At 45.7% G+C, this 20,539-nt stretch overlaps 1 protein-coding gene across 1 annotated transcript in view; it reads left to right on the plus strand.

Annotated features, from left to right (window-relative positions):
* LOC309558547 (uncharacterized protein) overlaps positions 1–20,539 on the plus strand; it is a gene marked incomplete at its 3' end in the record, with an annotated part of 303,007 nt that overhangs the window by 121,606 nt on the left and 160,862 nt on the right. Inside the window, exons 14-15 of the mRNA XM_082261626.1 lie at positions 4,971–5,267; positions 16,461–16,808. Of these exons, the coding sequence (XP_082117752.1) occupies positions 4,971–5,267; positions 16,461–16,808 (645 nt within the window). The remainder of the gene's footprint in view (positions 1–4,970; positions 5,268–16,460; positions 16,809–20,539) is intronic.

Below are 20,539 nucleotides of genomic sequence, written 5' to 3' on the forward strand. Positions count from 1 at the left end.
GACCGGCCTTGGGCTTACCCGACCACGGCTTCTTCTGACCACCTGAGGACTTGAAGGATTTTCCCTTATCCTGTCCCCCGAAGGCATGAAAGCACCCACGATGAGCCTTAAAGAAGGGCCCCGCCTAGCGCGGGGGATTATCCCTTAGAGGCTTGGAGCAAAAGGGTACTCGTAGCCCCTTGATCAACTCATCCAGAGTGTCCCCAAAAAGACGACTACCCACATAAGGGACATCAGACAGTCTTTTTGGAAGCGTGGTCAGCTGACCAGCTTTTTAGCCAAAAATGCGGAGGAACGCAACCCCGACCGATGACAACCGTGCAACCAAGGGAGCCTCGTCCAAGGCCGCATCACACAGGTACATCATGGCCTGGGTCACTTGATCCACCAAATAAATGTGGCAGGAAAACGTTTCCGCACGCCTATCCGCCGGATCCTTAAACACCAGGAAGTCCTCCACGGGCATCAAGGTGGATTTATTCAGTCTAAAAACAGTGTGGTCCACCTTAGGTAAAACCGTCCAACGATTGTCAACAGGATCCGCAAAGGGATAAAGGTATTTAAACCACTTAGGCACCACCAGCATATGCTTAATGCAATGCCATTGGTCGTTCACGGTTTCATGAAACTCTGCGGGGCAGGGGAAAACCTGACCCGACTTCAGGGCTTTGCGGGACCCGAAGGAAACCCGCTTACCCGACAGGGAGGGCTCATCACCACAATTTAAAGTCTCCTTAATGGAGCTAATAAGTGCATCCACCACAACATGTTCCCGCACTGCCATAGAGGAAGACTCTTTCTCCTCCCCATCTGAACGCGAGGACTGGGACCCCTCAGGGGGGACGTTGTCCGTGGCAACCAAATCAGGCTCTGAGTCAGAAGACTGAGAGGGCATAGGCCGTTTTTGAGAAGTGCGTTCAGACATCAGCAGAACCACTTTGGACGCCAAAGTCACAAGACTTTGAGGCCATGGAAGAGGATTTAGGAGGTCCTGAAGCACCAACCAGGTCTGTGGGGAATTTGCTATCCCAGGACTTCATTTTAGCATAAAAATTATTTAGGACGCTGGCCCTTTAAAACGCCGGTTCCCGCGGACCCCCACCGCAAAATGCACTACCTGTGGAGACCCCTTAAAAACAGCTATAGACACAAGAAGAAACAGTTTTTGCAGGAAAATGCCAGAGAAAACAGGTAAAATCACCCGACAGTGTCTGTACTTGCCACACACTGCTGCAGTCAGGAGGAGAGAAAGGAGAAAGTGACCTCACGCACATAGAGGCCTATGCCCGCCCTGAACCACAAAAAAATGGTGCCTGATAAAAGTCCATGGGAGGAAGCACTGGAAAAATGGCTGCCGCCCTTACTAGGCGGATGCCCACACCAAAGATGGCGCCCGATCGGCGCCAAAGTGATGAGCTAAAATGGCTGCTGCCCACACTTGAGGCCCAAACAGCCTGCCCTCAGCCAAAATGTAGGCCATGTGAACGGCACCAAGTAAAGCACAATACACATGAGCTGGCCACCACGGGGGAACCCTAGAGAGCACCCCTGGTATATATCAAGCCCCCACACCCCCCCAGCCACAGTGTGCCGCAGAGCGTCCCCAGCAGGGGCAGAGAGGAAGGGAACCAAAATTGCCAGGAGGGGGATACCACAGAAGCCACCTAGTACTGCCATCCCCTAAGAGTGGGCCCACAGAACACCCCACCAGAACATAGTCCCAGGGACAGGGGGGTAGTAGTACTCACCAGTCCCAGAGAACGCGGGCACCGCTCTGATACGGAATACCTCCCACCCTGAGTGGGGGTGCCGTCAGTCAGGAAGGATGCTAGCAACACCCGGGTGTTCCGGAGTTGAGACATCCCGGCGAAGATGGATCTCCGCAGGCTCGTCCCCGTCTCAAGGGGCACTGTCGTTGCGAGGCCTGGGCGCACCAATGACCTGCGACGCTGGGTGGCAGGCTGGGACTCCATAAGGATCTATATTATCCAGTGCGAGGCCCAGCTCTGCTGTCGCTTGTAGTCCTCCAGGAATTCCCCTGACTAACTAGCGATAGTGAGTGAAATAAAAAAGCTATTTTCAAAGAATAAAACACTTTTCAAGAACAAAATATAAAGAAACTGAGACACTAGGTCCCAGCAGGGAAGACCTAGCCTACTCCTGACGCTAGGCAGGGACAGTGGTAACCGGATCAGGATAATGGCTGAAGGACAGCCCCCTGGAGGTGTACCTAAGAAAAGAACGTTTTTTTATTAACATTTTAAACTGCCTAGCTTGCTACTGCAGAGGGCATCATTACCCACTTGTGAAGGCTGTATGAGGGCTGCGCCTGTCAGTGGACGTAAGAGAAAAACGGTTTTATTAAAAATATATGCACATCATACTCACAAATTAAGACGACAATTCAAGCAAATATAGGTGTGAATGAACCCAGATTTCCAATTGGCATAGCCTGTTGGTCAACGACAGTAGTGGAATGGATATCTCCAAAAGAAGCTGACATGCTTCGAGGGGTATCCCCTCTTCCTCAGAGCTGGATTTGGAGTGTGGGCAGCTGATATTTAAATACTCATACCTCAATGACCCTAAAACACAAGTCCCTCCCACAATGGGCGGGGCTATAGTGTTAGATCCCACGTTTGGATAGGTGCAACAATAAAACATGCATGTAAATAAAACACAATACACAAAAACATGAAAGGATGTCTTGCAAATGATCTTTCAACATAGAAACATACTATTGTGCAAGAGAGTTGCTCTGTCAAAACAATATTTATACATATAAATATGAGCACAGTGTGATAATAGTAAAAATAATAAAAACCTCCTTGTAATAGGGAATACAATACCAGCAAAAGTTTATAGATCTCAAAACAAATGTGAAAAAAATAATAAATTAAAACCTGTATTGCTGACCATCATCAGGGAATTTGTTGCTGTGTTATTCATCTGAGCCTTTCTGATGGTTTGGATTGTTTATGGGATCCTATTAAGATGACCAAATGTAAGGGGGGCCAACTATGTCCAACAGCTTAGTGGGCATCTCACACACTGATCCGTGGAATGCACGCAGGCCAAAAGCTGGAAAAATGGCCGTGTCGTGCGTCCTCATTTTTTTTCTTTTTAGAGTGCCATTCGGGTTCCCCCTGACCTGCTGAGAGTGGCAGCACAGCCCATGTGGCACTTGTGGTAGTGGACCTTCAGTTTCCATCCGTCAAATTACCACCTCTCAAGCCCTGGAGCATTAACTTTCTTTTTCTCTGTCTCGTGGGTTGGGGGTGGTGTGTACATGGAGGGCACAGTCTGTATACGATCCCCTGCCTGTCTTTTTGCTTCTCTGCCTGACTATTTGGCAGGGAAAAGCCTCTGTTATGCCCGAGCTAGGGGACAGCCCCTGGGGGCCAGTGCCACACAGCACTACTCACTACCGACAATGGCTCACTGACTGAGCGCTGAACTCTACAGTAAGTGCCCCATCACTGTGAGTACCCACGTCCCACCCCCCACCCCTCCTCTCTTTTCACTCCCCTCTCTCACCCCCCTCCCTCTCTCTCTCTCTCTCACCCCCTCTCTCTTTTACATTCCATCCCTCTTCTCCTTCTCTCCCACCCCTCCTCTTTCTCACCCCACGCTCTCTCTCTCACCCTCTCTCTTCCTCACCCTCCTCTCTCTCACCCTCTCTCTCTCTCAACCCCCCCTCTCTCACCACCCCCACTCTCTCTCTCTCTCTCTCTCTCACCCTCTCTTTCACTTCCATCTCTCTTCACCACCTTTCTCTCTCTCACCCCTCCCCCTCTCTCACTCCCCCTCTCTCTCACCCTTACCTCTCTCATCCTCCTCTCTCTTACACCCTCCCTCTCTCTCACACCCCCTTCTCTCTCACTCTCCTTCTCTCTCACACCCCCTCTCTCTCACACCCCCTCTTTCTCACCCGCCCTCTCTCCCACCCTCCGTCTCTCTCACACTCTCCCTCTCACACCTCTTCTCTCTCACTCTCCCTCTCTCTTACCCTTCCTTTTACATTCCCTCTCTCTTTCTCAGCCCCCTCTCTCTCACCCTTTCCCTCTCTCACCCTCCCTCTCTCTTTCACCCTCCTTCTCTCTCTCATCATCTCTCTCTCTCGGCACCCCTCCTCTTTCTTACCCCCACTCTCTCTCCCACTACCATCCCTTTTCCTCACCCTCCTCTCTCTCACACCCCTATCTCACCCCTCCCTCTCTCTCCCACCTTCCCTCTCACCCTCCCTTTTACCCTCCCTCTCTCTTTCTAAGCCCCTCTCCCACCCTCCCTTTCTTACACCCCCTCTCTTTCCAACCCTCCCTCTCTCACCCTCCCTCTCTCTCTCATCCCCCCCCCTCTTTCTCCCAGCCTCCCTTTTTTTCCCTCCCTCTCCCTTTCTCAGCCCCTTCTCTCTCACCCTTCCCCGCTCTCACTCACCCTCCCACTCTTTCTCACCCTCCCTCTCTCTCTCACCCTCCCTCCCTCTCTCTCACCCTCCCTCTCTCTCTCCCCCCCCCCCATGCTTTCTCCCTTCTATTCCTATCTCTCCTTGCTCTTCTACAAAAAGAAGCTTGGAACTACAATTCAGGCTATGCTGCAGTAGATATTTAAATGCCCCCTCTATGCAGCTGTGATGCAATATGTAGGTGGGGCTTTGTGTGGGTGTGACTTTAGTGTGGCCAGGGACACAGGGGGCCTCATGATCTCCTATTGCCCGGGGACCCTATGAGTTGTCAGTCCGCCACTGCCATGACACTATATGATCAATGCATATCTTATGCTGATAAAGAACAGGGTGTAGAAAGGAAGGTTTATAATGCATTTAAACCTATCACTATTTGTTGCACAATTCACATCATATTGTGCTTTTTATACTACTACCTAATTATAGACTATTTTTGTTGATTCAAATTCGTGTTATAGGTACATTTCAGCTCCAAGTCCCTGACTCTGTTTCTGTTGATTTTCAGCGGCTCCGGAGGTAACAGATTCAGTGAAATTAACTCCATGTGAATCTGAGGAAGTGCTCTGCTCTGTACGCCTGGAAAAGTTCTTTCCCAAACACATCGATCTTACATGGACATTTGGAGGTGAAGTATACAGTCGATACACACCAAAGAAAACTCTTCTAGTAGACGATGACATGGAAACATTCGGTGTTATCAGTGAGTGCAGAATTCCTTGGAATCTGCTGCATTTTCCTGTACGGGTCACCTGGAAACATGAGTCTAAGGCAGAATCTCAATATCAAGAGCTACCCGGACCAGGTAATGACCACAGAACACAAGGTAAAAATGTGCCATCAGTAGTACAAGTGATTATTTATTTCAGGTACTTATATAGTGCCATTCATTTACACAGCACTTTACATATATATTGCACATTCACATTAGTCCCTGCCCTCAAGGAACTTACTATCTAAGGTCCCTAACTCACATTCATACATACACATACTAGGGCAAATTTAGACAGGATCCAATTAACCTACCAGTATGTCTTTCGAATGTGGGAGGAAACTGGAGTACCCGGAGGAAACGCATGCAGACACAGGGAGAACATACAAACTCCAAGCAGGTAGTGTCAAGGTTGGGATTTGAGCTGGCAATCCTAGTGCTGCTAGGTGGAATTGTTAACCACTTAGCCATTGTGCTGCCCATTATCTTTTCAAGAGCAATACAGATTCACGAGTAATATAGAAATACTAAGTGAGCTTATGAGAAGATGTAAAACATCAGAAACATCATTATATATGAAGAGTCAATACATGGTATGAAAAAATGATGTAACAACAGCACATATTACAGAGGACAGTAATCTTCCCATGCTCCCAGCAACCCCCCCCCCCAGCGTTACTTTAACTGACAATTGCGTGGTCGTACAACGCTGTACACAAACAAAATTTATGTCCTTTTTCCCCCCAGAAATAGAGCTTTCTTTTGGTGGTATTTGATCACCTCTGCAGTTTTTATTTTTTGCGCTATAAACAAAAAAAGAGCGACAATTCTGAAAAAAAAAACTATATTTTTTTCTTTATGCTATAGAACATTCCTAATAAAAAATTAAATGTTTTCATTATTTTAGGCCAATTTCTATTCTGCTACATATTTTTAGTAAAAATAAATCCCAATAAGTGTATATTGATTGGTTTGCGCAAAAGTTATCGCGTCTGCAAATTATTATTATTTTTTTAATAGTAATAGCGGCGATCTGCGATTTTTAGCGGGACTGCGTCATTTCGGGGTACAGATCAGACCCCAACTGGCATTTTTGACACTTTTGGGGGGACCAGTGACATTACTACAGTAATTATTGCTAAAAATATGCACTGTTACTGTATTAATGACACTGGCAGGCAAGGGCCGATCAAAGGATTAAATGTGTCCCTAGGGGATGCTATCTAACTGTGTGGGGAATGGGCTCGCTGCATGAACACAGAGACCTGTGTTCCTAAATAAGAGGAACACCGGATCCCTGTGTTCATAACTGACAGAACAGCGGTCTGCCATGTTTACAACGGCAAACCGCCGTTCTGTCTCCACGGGGAGCGATCGTGGGTGCCCGGCGGCAAAACGCCCGCCGGACTCGCTGATTGGCTCCCCCCGGTGGCTAACTGGCCTATGCCCCTGCTAGTGGACTCTCGAAGCGATGTACAGGTACGTTGTTTCATGGGACAGAGCTGACCTGCCACAGTAAAACCATGGTGGCTGGTCGGCAAGCGGTTAAATTGCATCTTCTGATCGACTTTGATTAGAGAACAGTCTATTGTTTATGATAGCACCTGTTATTTTATGGCACTTTTGTCTCAAATTCCTACTAGATTTAGCCCAGCACAGAAATCGTATCCAGTATAATTGAGGCTGATATACTGTTCCTTTAAGTCTGGTGCTTATTATGGGTTCTCTTGAAAGAACGGCGTGTTGGATTGTGGAAGATGTAGCATGAAGAAGGATGGAGACTGCAAAGTGGGCAGGATTGGACTATACTCCCAGGGAGCTGAGTGTTCCGCAAAGGATTGTGGGAGAGACGATAAATAAGGGGCGGGGCTGGATGTATGCTCTCTTGCTTCGGGGACCTCGTGAGGTGCCGAGGGTCTAGAAAAGGAGGAGGACCGCTGTGGAGAGTGGAGGCACGTTGGAAAGACAGCGAATGCTGCAGAGAAGTGACTGATCTAGTGTGGAAATCTGCCAGAGAGAAGTATAGGAGGACTGGGTGAGAGAGATCTAATTGTTTGTGAGCGCAGAGGCTCCTAGAGAGAGAGAGAGAGAGAGAGAGAGAGAGCACATGATGCAGTACAGACACAATGAGAACTTGGATATAGAGGAAGCGGTTGTCATAGGACACTCCTGAGCTTTGGCAGTGCGTGGTGAACTGGAAGGCCGCAGTTAAATACATACAGTTATCTATACTGACTACATCTTAAGCAGAATCTGGATTACAAATTCCCCCTTTTTCCCTGTGGATTACAAGTGTCATTTATGTGAATGACAAGAGCTCCTACTGCCAGCGAAGATTTGCAAGGCCTTGCCAGGAAGAGACTCACGTAATTCATAGCTAAGGGAGTCCCCTATAGGTGATAGAGTTCACTCTTTCAGTATAAGTAAGGTTGAGAGGTATTCTATTGATATATGTTTATAAGTATATACATATCTGTATATAGATCTCCCAGCCAGCCAGCCCTGGCTCTGCGAGGAAACATACTGATGGCACAGGAGTTCCCCCTGCTTCCTTTTATGCTGATGTGAGCAGGTTGGTGGATAGTCTAGTCCTTAACGGGTCCAGCAGAGCTGGACAGAGCAACATGAGATTACGATTTTTCTCAGGTCAACTGCCCATTCCAGTAGGAGAAGAAGACTTTGAAAGCTGGATGAGCCAGGCCACTCAAGCAGTAGATGAGTGGAGTGTTTCAGAAGCAGTGAAGAGACAAAGATTGAGCGAGAGCCTAAGAGGTCCTGCTGCTGAAGTGATTCGGAATTTGAGGATGGGTAATAAGAATTGCACTGCTGAAGAATATTTAGATGCTCTATTTGATGTATTTGGACGGATGGAGAAGACCACAGATTTGCTGTACAAGTTTAACCACACTCACCAACAGAGGGGAGAGAGACTCTCCGAATACATCTCTCGGGTCGACAATATGCTACATCAGATATTGCTAAAAAAAGGCATTGACCCAAAAGATGCTGATCGGGTGCGGCTGGATAGAATGTTCAATGGGCCCGACCAAATCACTCTACTGTTCTGAAGTTACTGCTGAAAGGGGCCCGGGACATCCCCACCTATCCCGAACTCATAAGGGTAGGGAGAGGCCCTCCTGGAAGAAAAGAGCCAAGGAGTAAGGGACCTACTGAATAATGATGGGAGAAGCAAGAGAGCTGTGGCCCAACTGTTCAGAGTCAAAAACAGTCTCTCTAAAGATGAAAGTGAAGTGGAACTGGAACTGAGCCATCAGGAAGAAGCAGGAGAAAAAAGGAAGCCAGACGTTAGTCTACATTCTACTGACTTGATGCTTCAGGTAGCCAAGGGCCCAGACCCAAATGTGTCAGACTTTGATGCAAGTCATGGAAGCTCAGGGAAAAGTGCCAGAGGCCAAGAAGCAAGTCAAAGGGTCCAACCTTCCTCCCCTTCGTGAAAGGGGATGCTTTGAGTGTGGAGAGATGGGGCACTTCCGAGCTAAGTGCCCGAAGAGAGGTTTGAGCCCTGAAGTGTTGGAGGAATTGTTGAAGGCGCTGCAGAAGTTCTTTTTCTCAAAGAAGGCAGAAAACTTCAGGGGACCTCAGTGAAGGATCCAATTGAGAGTCCCTCAACAAATTTGAGCTCCAATGGTAGTGAGAATGGTCATAGTCACCGCAGGGTGGGGTTTGTTCCTCCATCCGCCCCTGATATCTCAGCTAGTCTATGGGGGACACCGTGTTATGGAGAGAGACACAGGGGGTCAGTAACTCCACTCCACTCCAACAGAAGAGAATGTGGACCCCCAGGATGAAGTCAGTAGAGGTACAGACTGCTGAACTCCCCAAGAAGGTTAATCGAGCAGAGCCAGTAAACCAGTGCCTAAAGTTTGGCGAAAGTTGTTCGAGCCTGTGGAGAGGCTGATGCCAAAAACATTGGTAGGGCCATCCCCCATAGTACCGCTCCAAGCTCTATTGGATACCGGGGCTCAAGTAACATTACTCTATCGGGACTTCTATCATAAACATTTGAAACACATTCCCCTTTGTAAGATGGAAGAGTTGGAGATTTGGGGCTTTGTTTCAACCGGCAGCAGGGATGAAGATGGAGGTGTTTGACACACTAGCTGTAGTGTGTCCACGACCTCCTGGAGCCAAGCAAAACTCTTTGATTATTGGGACCAACACTGACTTGGTCCGAAGATTGCTCACCCTTTTAGCTTTAATTGGCTCGCCAGAAGAAGAAGTGCATCCACAGCTAAGGCAGGCATTCCAGTGAGTTCTGAAAGAGCAGAAGACCCCCACATAAGGAGTGGGGAAGTTGTGGAGGCTGGAAACCAGGGAGTCTGTGTTGCAGCCAGGAGAGAGAGCTTGCATGAAGGCTATGATGAAGCTGTCCTGGGATCAGCCGGGTCCTTTCGTGATGTTGGAAGGAGACCTGCTGGGTGAAGACAGTGGGATTGAGTTGGTCCCTAAAATAGTCCCGACTAAGGCCTTGTCGAGAAGTGGAGGGAAGGTTCCTGTGAGAGTTCGGAATGTCACGACACACAGCCAGTCCGTTTGAAGCCCCGGATGGTGTTGGGGCGGGTGAGTGCTGCCATGCCCCTAACTCCATTAAGGTTGGGTGAAGGAGGAGACAAAGAGAATGAGTCGGAAGACACTCCAACCAGATGCCCGGCTGTCCCATCCAAGTGGGGGGAGCGGGTGAGGACTCAATTGTCCAGATGGGAGAAATTATTCTCTAAAAATGACTATGATGTTGGATGTGCCAAGAGTGCTCAGCAACAGGTCCGCCTCAGTGAGGATAAACCCTTCTTAGAGAGGGCTCGAATGATACCGTTGAATGATCTTGAAGACCTTCGAGAGCAACTGGCGGAGCTAAAGAAGTCTGGTGTTATCCGGGAGTCTCGTAGTCGTTATGCCTCCCACATAGTGGTGGTCCGCAAGAAGAATGGGACCATCTGAATTTGGATTGACTATTGCACTTTGAATCGCAGGAACATTCCGGACCAATACACTACCCTCGGATATAAGATGCACTGCAATGCTTGTCTGGAGCCAAGTGGTTCAGTGTCTTAGATTTGAAGAGAGGATCATACCAGATACCCATGCACCCAGATTACTGAGAGAAAACTGCTTTCATCAGCCCATTGGGTTTCTACGAATAAGATTGGATGCCCCAAGCATTGACTGGGGCCCCGGCAACTTTTTAGCACCTCATGGTAAATACAGTGGGTGACATAAATTTGATTGAAGTCCTTGTATACCTAGTCAATTTACGCAGCACTTTACATATACATTGCACATTCACATCAGTCCCTGCCCTCAAGGAGCTTACAACCTAAGGTCCCTAACTCACATTCATACATACATAGTAGAACCAATTTTTTTTTTTTTTTTTATACAGGATCCAATTAACCTACAAGCATGTCTTTGGAGTGTGGGAGGAAACCGGAGTACCAGGAGGAAACCCACGCAGGCACAGGGAGAACATGCAAACTCCAGGCAGGTAGTATCGTGGTTGGGATTCGAACCAGCGACCCTCTTGCTGCTAAGTGAAAGTGCTAACTACTAGACCACTGTGCCATCCACTATGGCCTACCTCAGCGGCTGCATTCTGATCAGGGCCGAGATTTCGAAAGCAGACTAATTAAGAAGTTGTGTGGATTGTTAAAGATACAAAAGTCAAGGACTACTCCATATCATCCTCAAGGAGACCCTCAGGCTGAGAGGTTTAATCTCACTTTATTGAACATGTTGGGGACATTGCCCTTTGAGAAGAAACAACGTTGGGGTGAATATGTCTCAACACTAGTACATGCTTACAACAGCACAGTCCATGATTCTACCAGATATTCTCCCTATCGGTTAATGTTTGGAAGAGAAGCTTGGTTGCCAGTGGATCTGGCCTTTGGAACTTCGTCTGACCATACTTCACAGAGTTCATACAAATGTTATATTGACTGACTCCGATAAAACTAGCCTATGAAAAGGCCATGGAAACCTCTGCCACTAGGGAACATTGGAACAAGAGAAACTTTGACTTGAAAGTGAGAAAACAAAATTTACAGCCTTGAGATAGAGTTCTTCTGAGAAACTTGTGAGTGCCTGGAAAACACAAATTAGCTGATCATTGGCGTCCACAGCCATTTGTTATTCATAAGAAGTTACCGGGGTTATCTGTCTACCAGATTCACCCTGAGGGGAAGGTTGGGCCTCTGAAAACCTGGCACAGGAATCATTTGTTGCCCATTGCTGAGGCAGTTAGAGTACCAGTGGAGTGGGAAGAAGAGGAGGATGCTCCTAGGATTCCCAGATTGCGACCTCGGCCTTCACAGGACTCCCAGATTTCAAATTTACCTGAGAGAGAGGAAGAAAGTGATGATGAAGTGATCATATTTGATTGGTGGTGGCCGTTGCCTGAAAAGGATCCTGTTCAAGGAAGTCGCTGGTCAATCGTTAATTGACCTTTTGTACTGCTTCCTTAAAGAAAGAGACCCCAAGTGCCAGATTCACCTGCTATCTCATCAGTATCAAATTCTAAAAAATGAGAGGATGTGATAGATGTTCCTGTGGGTGACCTGCCTTGTGAGGATGCTCCAGCTACTTCTCCATCTCCTGATCTAGAGGAACCTTCTGATGGGAATGTGAGTCATTCCCCTGTAAAAGATGCAGAGGCTCTTGTAGAAGATAAGGAGTTCAGTTTTACCAGAAATGGAGGATCCAGTGGACAATACTAAGGAGCTTGGGGAGCCCGAGCCAAGTTGTTGCTTTCAAAGGTTGGAAAAAGAGTCTGAATCCAATAAAGGAATGTCATTAAGGCTAAGAAGAGAGATACCTCCGCCAAAAAGACTGACATATGATACTCTAGGAGAAAGCTCTGAACAGGTTGTAATGACTCAACGCCCCACACAAGTAGTTGCTTCTTCAAAGAAGATGACCTTATTCCACCCGCTGACACTATTAGGTTGGCCACTGATCTATTGTTGGCGTATTGTGAGAGTGACTCAGGCCTTTCTAGTAGTTTGTATAGTCAACTGTTAGAGAGTATGTTTATTGATCAGTTATCAGCTGCTATTAGTTCTACACAAAACTGTTGTTAGTTTCAGCTCTGTGATACCTTATAACTTATTAGAGTTGTCTCTTCAGAAGTCTTTTCATCTTTGGGGACCAAAGACATTCAAATGGGGGGAGGGTGTAGCCCAGCACAGAAATCATATCCAGTATAATTGAGGCTGATATACTGTCCCTTTAAGTCTGGTGCTTAATTTGGGTTCTCCTGGAAGAGCGGCATGTTGGATTGTGGGAGATGTAGTCCAAAGAGGGATGGAGCCTGTGCAAAGTGGGCAGGATTGGACTATACTCCCAGGGAGCTGAGTGTTCCGCAGAGGATGAGAGAGATGATAAATAAGGTGCGGGGCCGGATGTACGCTCTCTTTCTTTGGGGACCTTGTGAGGTGCAGAGGGTCTAGAAGAGGAGGAGGACTGATGTGGAGAGCGGAGCAAGCGGAGGCTGCAGCCTGGTGCGGTGGCACATTGGAAAGACAGCGGATGCTGCAGAGAAGTGACTGATCTAGTGTGGGGATCAGCCGGAGAGAAGTATTGGAGGACTGGGTGAGAGAGATCTAATTGTTTGTGAGCGCAGAGGCTCCTAGAGAGAGAGAGAGAGCACGTGATGCAGTACAGACACAGTGAGAACTTGGATATAGAGGAAGCGGTTGCCATAGGACACTCCTGAGCTTTGGCAGTGCGTGGTGAACCGGAAGACCGCAGTTAAATACGTACAGTTATCTATACTGACTACATCTTAAGCAGAATCTGGATTACAAATACCCCCTTTTCCCCTGTGGATTACAAGTGTCATTTATGTGAATGACTAGAGCTCCTACTGCCGGCGAAGATTTGCATGGCCTTGCCAGGAAGAGACTCAGGTAATTCATAGCTAAGGGGGCTCCTTTAGGTGATAGACTGCACTCTTTCAGTATAAGTAAAGTTGAGAGGTATTCTATTGATATATGTTTATAAGTATATACATACAGCTATATATACAACTAATATTATCTATAGTCAATATAGATAGTAATGTCTGATTGTCACTCTCACAAGTTTATAAGAGAATTGCATTACAGTTATATATTTGCATTTCTAGACAGATATTATATCTATTCACAGTTTTATCGTTACTGCAGTAGATTCTGAGTCTTGGGGCCTCACAGTGGTTCTGGAACCTGGATATTCAGAATCTCACTTTGCCTTTTTTGCCAATATTTCCTGTTGTGTTGAAACTATACCTGTTTATTACTCTCAAACATCAGTAAATTGCTATACTGATATTCAAGTGTCATTGTTGTTCTTCTGAGCTACTATGTCCAGAACCAATAGTGTCAAGCGGGTTGGAGGTGCCTCAGGGTCAAGGGAGTGCAGAAGTGAACATTCTTAGCAGCCCCAGTGGGGTTAGTGCTACATAAAAATAGCAGGTCACCTCCTGTGCCTAGGCAATCCTTAGTCTTGAGCATTATGGTTGTATATCTACAGAATGAGATCATCTAAAGCACTGTTTCCTCTATTATTCTCACTACATTTGAGATGAGTGCGATTTGGTGATGCCACTACTGTGCTGCTCTTTAATATCCTTATGTAGCACCCTACAAGGTAGTTGCTAGGCAAAGTATAGTGGGCTTTGGCTGCCTAACAGCAGGGCCATGATTTTCAGCTGGCTGTTATCTCCCAGGTGTTGCTATTGAGACTGGGGAGTCTCCCCACTGGCTCCATGAGAAGGGTTCTCATTGGGCAGTGGAGGAAACCCAATCAGTGGCACATTCAGGCTTGTATCTACCCCAGAAAGGCAGATTCTGCTGCACAGGATTCTGGGTGTGGGTATAAGTTTGAGGGGAGCGCATGACTCAGCGTCTTTGGTGGGAAGCGGAGTCCCAGGAGGGGAAGTGCGGCTGTCTCTCCTCCTGCCAGAGGGATCGGGTGTCTTGGGTGGCTTGCGTGTGGATACGGAGAGAGTTGAGCTTGGCTGAGCTGCAAAGAGGACCTGGTGTGCTGAGGACCAGCGGAGTTAAGGGGGCCCAGTTTCAGGAAAGCATTCCAAGTTCATGATTACTGTAACTGCCCCTGGGGGTCTGCGTAGCTGAGAGGGGAATCGCTTCGGTGAAGGTCCAAGGGATCAAGGAACTAGCTAGCGTTAAAAGGGGGTGCCTAGGGAGAGGACCATGAAGTGTCAGAGGGGGTGCCTAGTGAGAGGACCTTGAAGTGTCAGAGGGGAAGCCGAGTGAGAGGACCCTGAAAGTGTAAAGGGGGCGCCAGCGCTTGGGCCCTGAAGAGTTAATGTGTACAGTGTGCAGTGTACACTGTTGAGAGTTGCAGCAGCACAAGCAGTTACAAGGAGCTACCTCAGTCAGTGAAGTGCTGGAGGGAGTTGTTCACAGGACTTTTGAGCTTAACAGAGTGTCAAGAGTCAAGTTTCATTGCAGTCCAGGATCTTTTGAGTAAACCAGAGGGTTACGAGTCAAGATCTAGCACAGTTCAGTAACAAAGCATTTTTCAAGCATCAGTGAGCTTTGGTCGGCATCCAGCTGGCGTCAAGACAGCGCTAACAGGCATTTTTTTGCAAAGTGTCCCAGCTGTACCTAGTTGAGCCAGAAGAGTATCCCACTCATTCCCTTCTCCCATCCCTAATTTCCAATTAACAAAACAAACCAAAGATGCCGGAATGGTCATTGTCTCAATTCTCACACTTGGGTATTCAGCTTAAATGGGCTGAAGGTGTCACCGGTAACAACGGCAGACCCATATCAGGCCCAATGCCTGGAAAACCTGCTACACTTAAATCGGAAAAAAAAAAAAAAAAAACCTGCAAGACAAAGGCATAATGGGCTAGTATGCATCGCATACTAGCCCATTATGTGTAACTTACCTTAGAACGAAGCCCCGACACGGCCCCCCGGACATCGCTGCGGGCGCTGCCATGATCCCTCGCCGTCTCTTCCGGGTTCGGTGGCTCCGGCGCGGTGATTGGCCGGAAGAGACGGCTCCGGCGCGATGATTGGCCGGAGCCGCGATGACGTCACTCCCGCACATGTGCGCGGGAGTGATTTTCCGGCAAGCTCCCGGCAAATTAATTGAAGGTCCCCCGGATCTTCAGAGCACATGCGCCGCTCGCGAGAGCGGCTGCATGCACTGTAAATATCTCCTAAACCATGCCGGTTTAGGAGATATTATTTGTACCTACAGGTAAGCCTTATTATAGGCTTACCTGTAGGTAAAAGTGTCAAAAAGCGGGATACTACCGCTTTAAATATCTTATCTTCAGAGTTGTCTCTCCTAATATAAAAAACAAACAGAAAACAATGTGTTAAAGCAATACTACGAACAAAATAAAAAAAAAAAACATTTGGGGTGAAAAGTTGCAGTCCTCCAGTGCCCTGTGCACCATATATTATGTAAGAGTTCACCAGTGCAATAATTTACTGCATTCATCCATCCAATGTGATCCATGCAATCACTCCTGACCTCCCTGCACTCCCGCACCCACCAGAGAACATTGGCCCTTTGTTGAATAGAACAAGAGTCAGCCTCACTTGTGACTGTCACCCTCCCGGGTCACCCCAATGTCCTCCTTGGTCTCCCTGTATCTGTATCCCAGATTCTCTTTCAGTCCCCATCGGTCAACATAGCACACAAATAGGTGGAATCCTCATCTATAGCAGCTTTGAACTTTTGATCTGTTTATTTTAGTGTTTGAAAAATGCTTTTTGCTTCCATAACTTCCTATAGATAATATCCCAGCACTGACCCGCTATTCCAGTGATCTCCACTTGCTTATGGGTCCTGTGATGAGCGACCGGCCTGATGCATTTTGAACCCAGGAGGTCGACTGCTCAGAAGGGCCGCTATTCTGAAAATACTTTGCATTTTCTGAATGAATGCAAAATGTTCTGTGATTGGATAAGGTGGAGAGTTAGACCACTGCCCTGCCTCTATACTTCATCCATTCAGAGAATGCTTTGCACTCATTCAGAAAATGCAAAGCACTCTCTGAATGGCATCCATGCTGAGTGCCTGATCTTCTGCATTCAGTATGCATCAGGACCCGCCGGAAGCAAGTGGAGATTACACTAGTAGTGGTGTCTACTTCAGTGATTTTGAGCTTCAAGTGGTATGGAATATACATAGTTACATTGATCCAAGCTGGGCTGATTTACCTATGTGAAAATATACCATACTTGGAATTCATCTCTAAAGTAACCTGGTTGATAGCATTAATCCATTCTGATTGCTTTACAGATTTTCCTTGGTGCCCCCAAATTGAAGCACTAGATACACCTTACCTGATCCTCAATACTGAATCCAAAATACAATGTAGAATCTCTGGATATTTCCCCAAGGATCTGACCGTCAATTGGTTTATAGAAGACGAAGAGACAGGGAAGATTTTTCCTGTTACTCATGCCAAAAACTACAAGATTCCGATCCTCAACCACCAGAGACAGCCGGATAATACATACAGCTGTATAGCCAGTCTACACTTTACCCCAACACGAATGGACCTCAGACCAGTATTTATATGCGAAGTAGAACATCCTAGTCTGCAGGAGCGAAAAAAAGAAAGAATAGGACCACTAAAAATAGTGGGTGAGTTCTCTGAATTAACAAATAGTGTGTATTGTGGCTGCTCATTAGCATTTATCTGATGATGAACTTACAGTGATAAAAAATATGTTATACTTACCTTACATAACTTGCGCAAAAGTTATCGCGTCTACAAACTAGGGGAAAGATTTATGTAATTTTTATTTATTTATTTACTAGTAATCTTCGATTTTTAGTGGGAACTGTGACATTGCGGCAGACAGATCGGACACCTAACTGACATTTTTGACACTTTTGGGGGGACCAGTGATATTACTACAGTAATCAGTGCTAATACAGTAATAATGACACTGGCAGGGAAGGGGTTAACCCAAGGGTGATCAAAGGGTTAAGTGTGAGCCTAGGGCAGTGATGGCGAACCTTGGCACCCCAGATGTTTTGGAACTACATTTTCCATGATGCTCATGCACTCTGCAGTATAGTTGAGCATCATGGGGAATGTAGTTCCAAAACATCTGGGGGTGCCAAGGTTCTCCATCACTGGTTTAGGGGGTGTTTTCTAACTGTGGGGGGGGGGCTTATGGAATCAACACAGGGACCTGTGTTCCTAAATACGGGTACGTCGTTTCGCGGGAACCTGCCGACCTGCCCCTGTATATCTGCGGTGGCTGGTTGGCAAGTGGTTAATATTAAATCTTTATAAAGTAATAACAGGAGCTCCAATATTTCCATTCAACAATAGTTGATTGTTAGATCCACTTCTGTCAAGCAGGGATGGCCACACATGGATCGAAATGTGGCCAGTTCAGCAGGCTCAGCAGCATTTCAATTCATCTACAGTATGGCCAGCCTGAAATTATTGTAAACCCTCACCTTGTAAAACAACTCATTCAGTTTAAAATAAAAATGAAAGGCAAAACATTTTTTGTATAGATATTTAAAAAAAATAAATAAAAAAAAACATTATGAATACTTTTTTCCTTTTTTTATAAGTGATCACATTCCTTCTGTTCTCAGATGCATAAGATCTAGCCTAGCTAGAGAACTGATCACAGTGTGCTCTCCTGCTTGGTGTGGTCAGTTTTTAATAGGAAAGCAGGGGGAATGACAGGAACAACAGGGAGTTCACATAAAGGAAGCAATACAAAGAGAACAGGAGACCTTCTCATACAAGTGAATGGTACAGCAGGCACATATCAGGAATATGAAGTGTTGGGGTAACAAATGCTTTAAATTATCTTCTCAACAAGGCATTTCCATCTGGATTTTTTTTTTTTTTTTTGTTTTTTTGTTTTTTTTGCTTTTGCACCATTCTAAGTAAAAGCTAAAGACTGTTGTTTGGCAAAATTGTAGAAGTTTAGCAGTTAAAAAAATACCCAAACTAGTCCATCTGGCACCAACCGTGATCAAAATCACTGAGAACAAATTGTTTTCCCCCTTTTGGTGTTTGATGCATGAATAGGTAGGTGTAAAGATGTTCCTAATATACATTGCTTGCTGAATGTATCACCCAGAAGTATAACTGTCATTGTAAAATGGAAATTTTACTGGAAAAATCCTTATATTTTCATAAATTGTTTTGAGCTTGTTGTTTTATCGCCAGTGTGCATAAAATCACAACCATCAAATAAGAATGAGAATGGTATAATAGTACTAGTAAGGGTAGAAACACCACTTCTTACATAGCAGGTAAACTGTGTTATATAAATACCTTTGTGAATTAAGGCTGTTATAAGAAAAAAAAAATCCAATAACAATATTATATTGTATCTAATGCTTACTTTGATCATTTCTGATTATTCTGCAGAATTTCTCGAACGCCCACATATTGATTCCATAGAAACATCAATGCTCAACCATAAATACAACATAGAATGCAGAATCTCTGGATATTCCCCAAATAAATTGACAGTCACCTGGCTTAGGAAGAAGGGAAGGAATGAATTTGTTTCAATTACTAAAGATGATAAATACAACATCCCAGACATTGTACATCAGAGACAGCCAAATAACACCTACAGCTGTACAGCCAGCCTGTCGTATGAACCACAGAAAGATGTGTCAGAGATTGTGTGCAAAGTGGAGCATCCCAGCCTGGATCAGCCCATAGAGAAATGTACACAACCGTTAGAGAAAAAGCAACCTGATACAAGTGAGTAGATGCACAACAAAAACAGGGAAAAGCATGACAAATAACCCACATACATCATACACTGATTCATTTTTTTATATTATAAAAAATAAAGATAATTATTTGTATAGCTTTTACTTACCCATCTGGGGAGATACAGTTGGTCTAATGTCTGTTTTGCACCTGAGCCCATCCCCTGGTTGTTGTTCACTATTAATATATGAAAATGAAAGTGATAAAATATCTACAAGCGGGATCGCTGTTTAGACTACCTTTTTTTGGCACACCCCAGTTACAGTCATGGCCGGGTCCTATGTAAAGTATTGATTGGCTTTGTAAGGCAAAGATACTGATTTGAGGGGAAAAAAGAGAAAAAAATGAATATCATTTTTTTGTTTGTTTCAATACAATTTTTATTAAAAGAGTGTACAAGGATAAGTCAACAAACAAAAAGTTTTAGGTACTCAAGAAGACAATGCACAATACATACACATTATTCAAGGGTAAATTGGCGAAGGGAGTCACAAAAAGGATTAGGAAATTGCATTTATAACAGGTGGACATTTACCAAAAGCCTCATCATTCCTGATACATGTACAGGTGTCAAAGAAATAGATGAAAAAAACAATAGGTGTCCCAATGCTTAATATATGATATAATATATATATATATATATATATATATATATTATATATATACCAGTGAACGCCCACACAAAAAGCCCCAGTGTCAAGAGAAGAAAGACAAATTAAAGGATAGATGGAGGAGAGTATGGGAAAGCTGGGGGGAGGGGGGGGGGGGTTCAAAGGAACAAAGTCAGATTACCACAGGTGACACAGAGCCCAGGGCAAAGCTTCTGTTTTTTAAAGATAATATTAGCTAATTAACAGTGAGTCATTACAATTTTTAGGGAGGTAATGAGCCATTCATGGGGTTCATACCATTTTTTGGGTTTGGTTATCTGGTTGTACAAAAATGGCTGCAAGTTATTCATTAAAGTGGTTGTAAAGGCACAAGATTTTTTACCTTCACGTTCTGTGTGCAGCAGCCCCCCTTCCCCTCCCCCTTTTAAAACTTACCTGAGCTCAATGATCTCTATCCAGTGATGTCAACAAGAGCCTTGCCTCTCTGGGGACTCTTTGACTCCTGGGCCATTGACTCCTGCTGCTGTCAGTCACAGCCAGTAAACCATTTAGGAGACAGAGGGGGTGGGGCCAAACCGCGACTCAATGTGTGAATGGACACACAGAGCCACGGCTCAGGAGCGTGCCTGCTTGGGTGCCCCCAGAGCAAGCTGCTTGCTGTGGAGACACTCAGCAAGAGGGAGGAGCCAGGCGCGTGGACGAGGGACCCGAGAGAGGAGGATCTGAGCTGCTCTGTGCAAAACCATTACACAGAGCAGGTAAGTATGAAAAAAATAAATAAAAGCAATTTTTTTTAGTGAGAATATAGGAGTATTGGACCACCAGGCTTTTGCTAGAATGTGTCTAGTAGCTGTAAAGATGAAAGCCAAAAGTCTGAATTGATCTTGAGTGTCAACAGAAGGTTGGAGATGTATGCTAGCTTCATATGGATTCTTAGAAATGTTCTTTCTCAGAACAGTGTAAGTTAATAGACTCTTGTCTAGAATCTTTCAATTCTA

The sequence above is a fragment of the Pelophylax lessonae genome (genome assembly GCF_965119305.1).
Source record: "Pelophylax lessonae genome assembly, chromosome: 6".
In the NCBI taxonomy this organism is placed as follows: domain Eukaryota; kingdom Metazoa; phylum Chordata; class Amphibia; order Anura; family Ranidae; genus Pelophylax; species Pelophylax lessonae.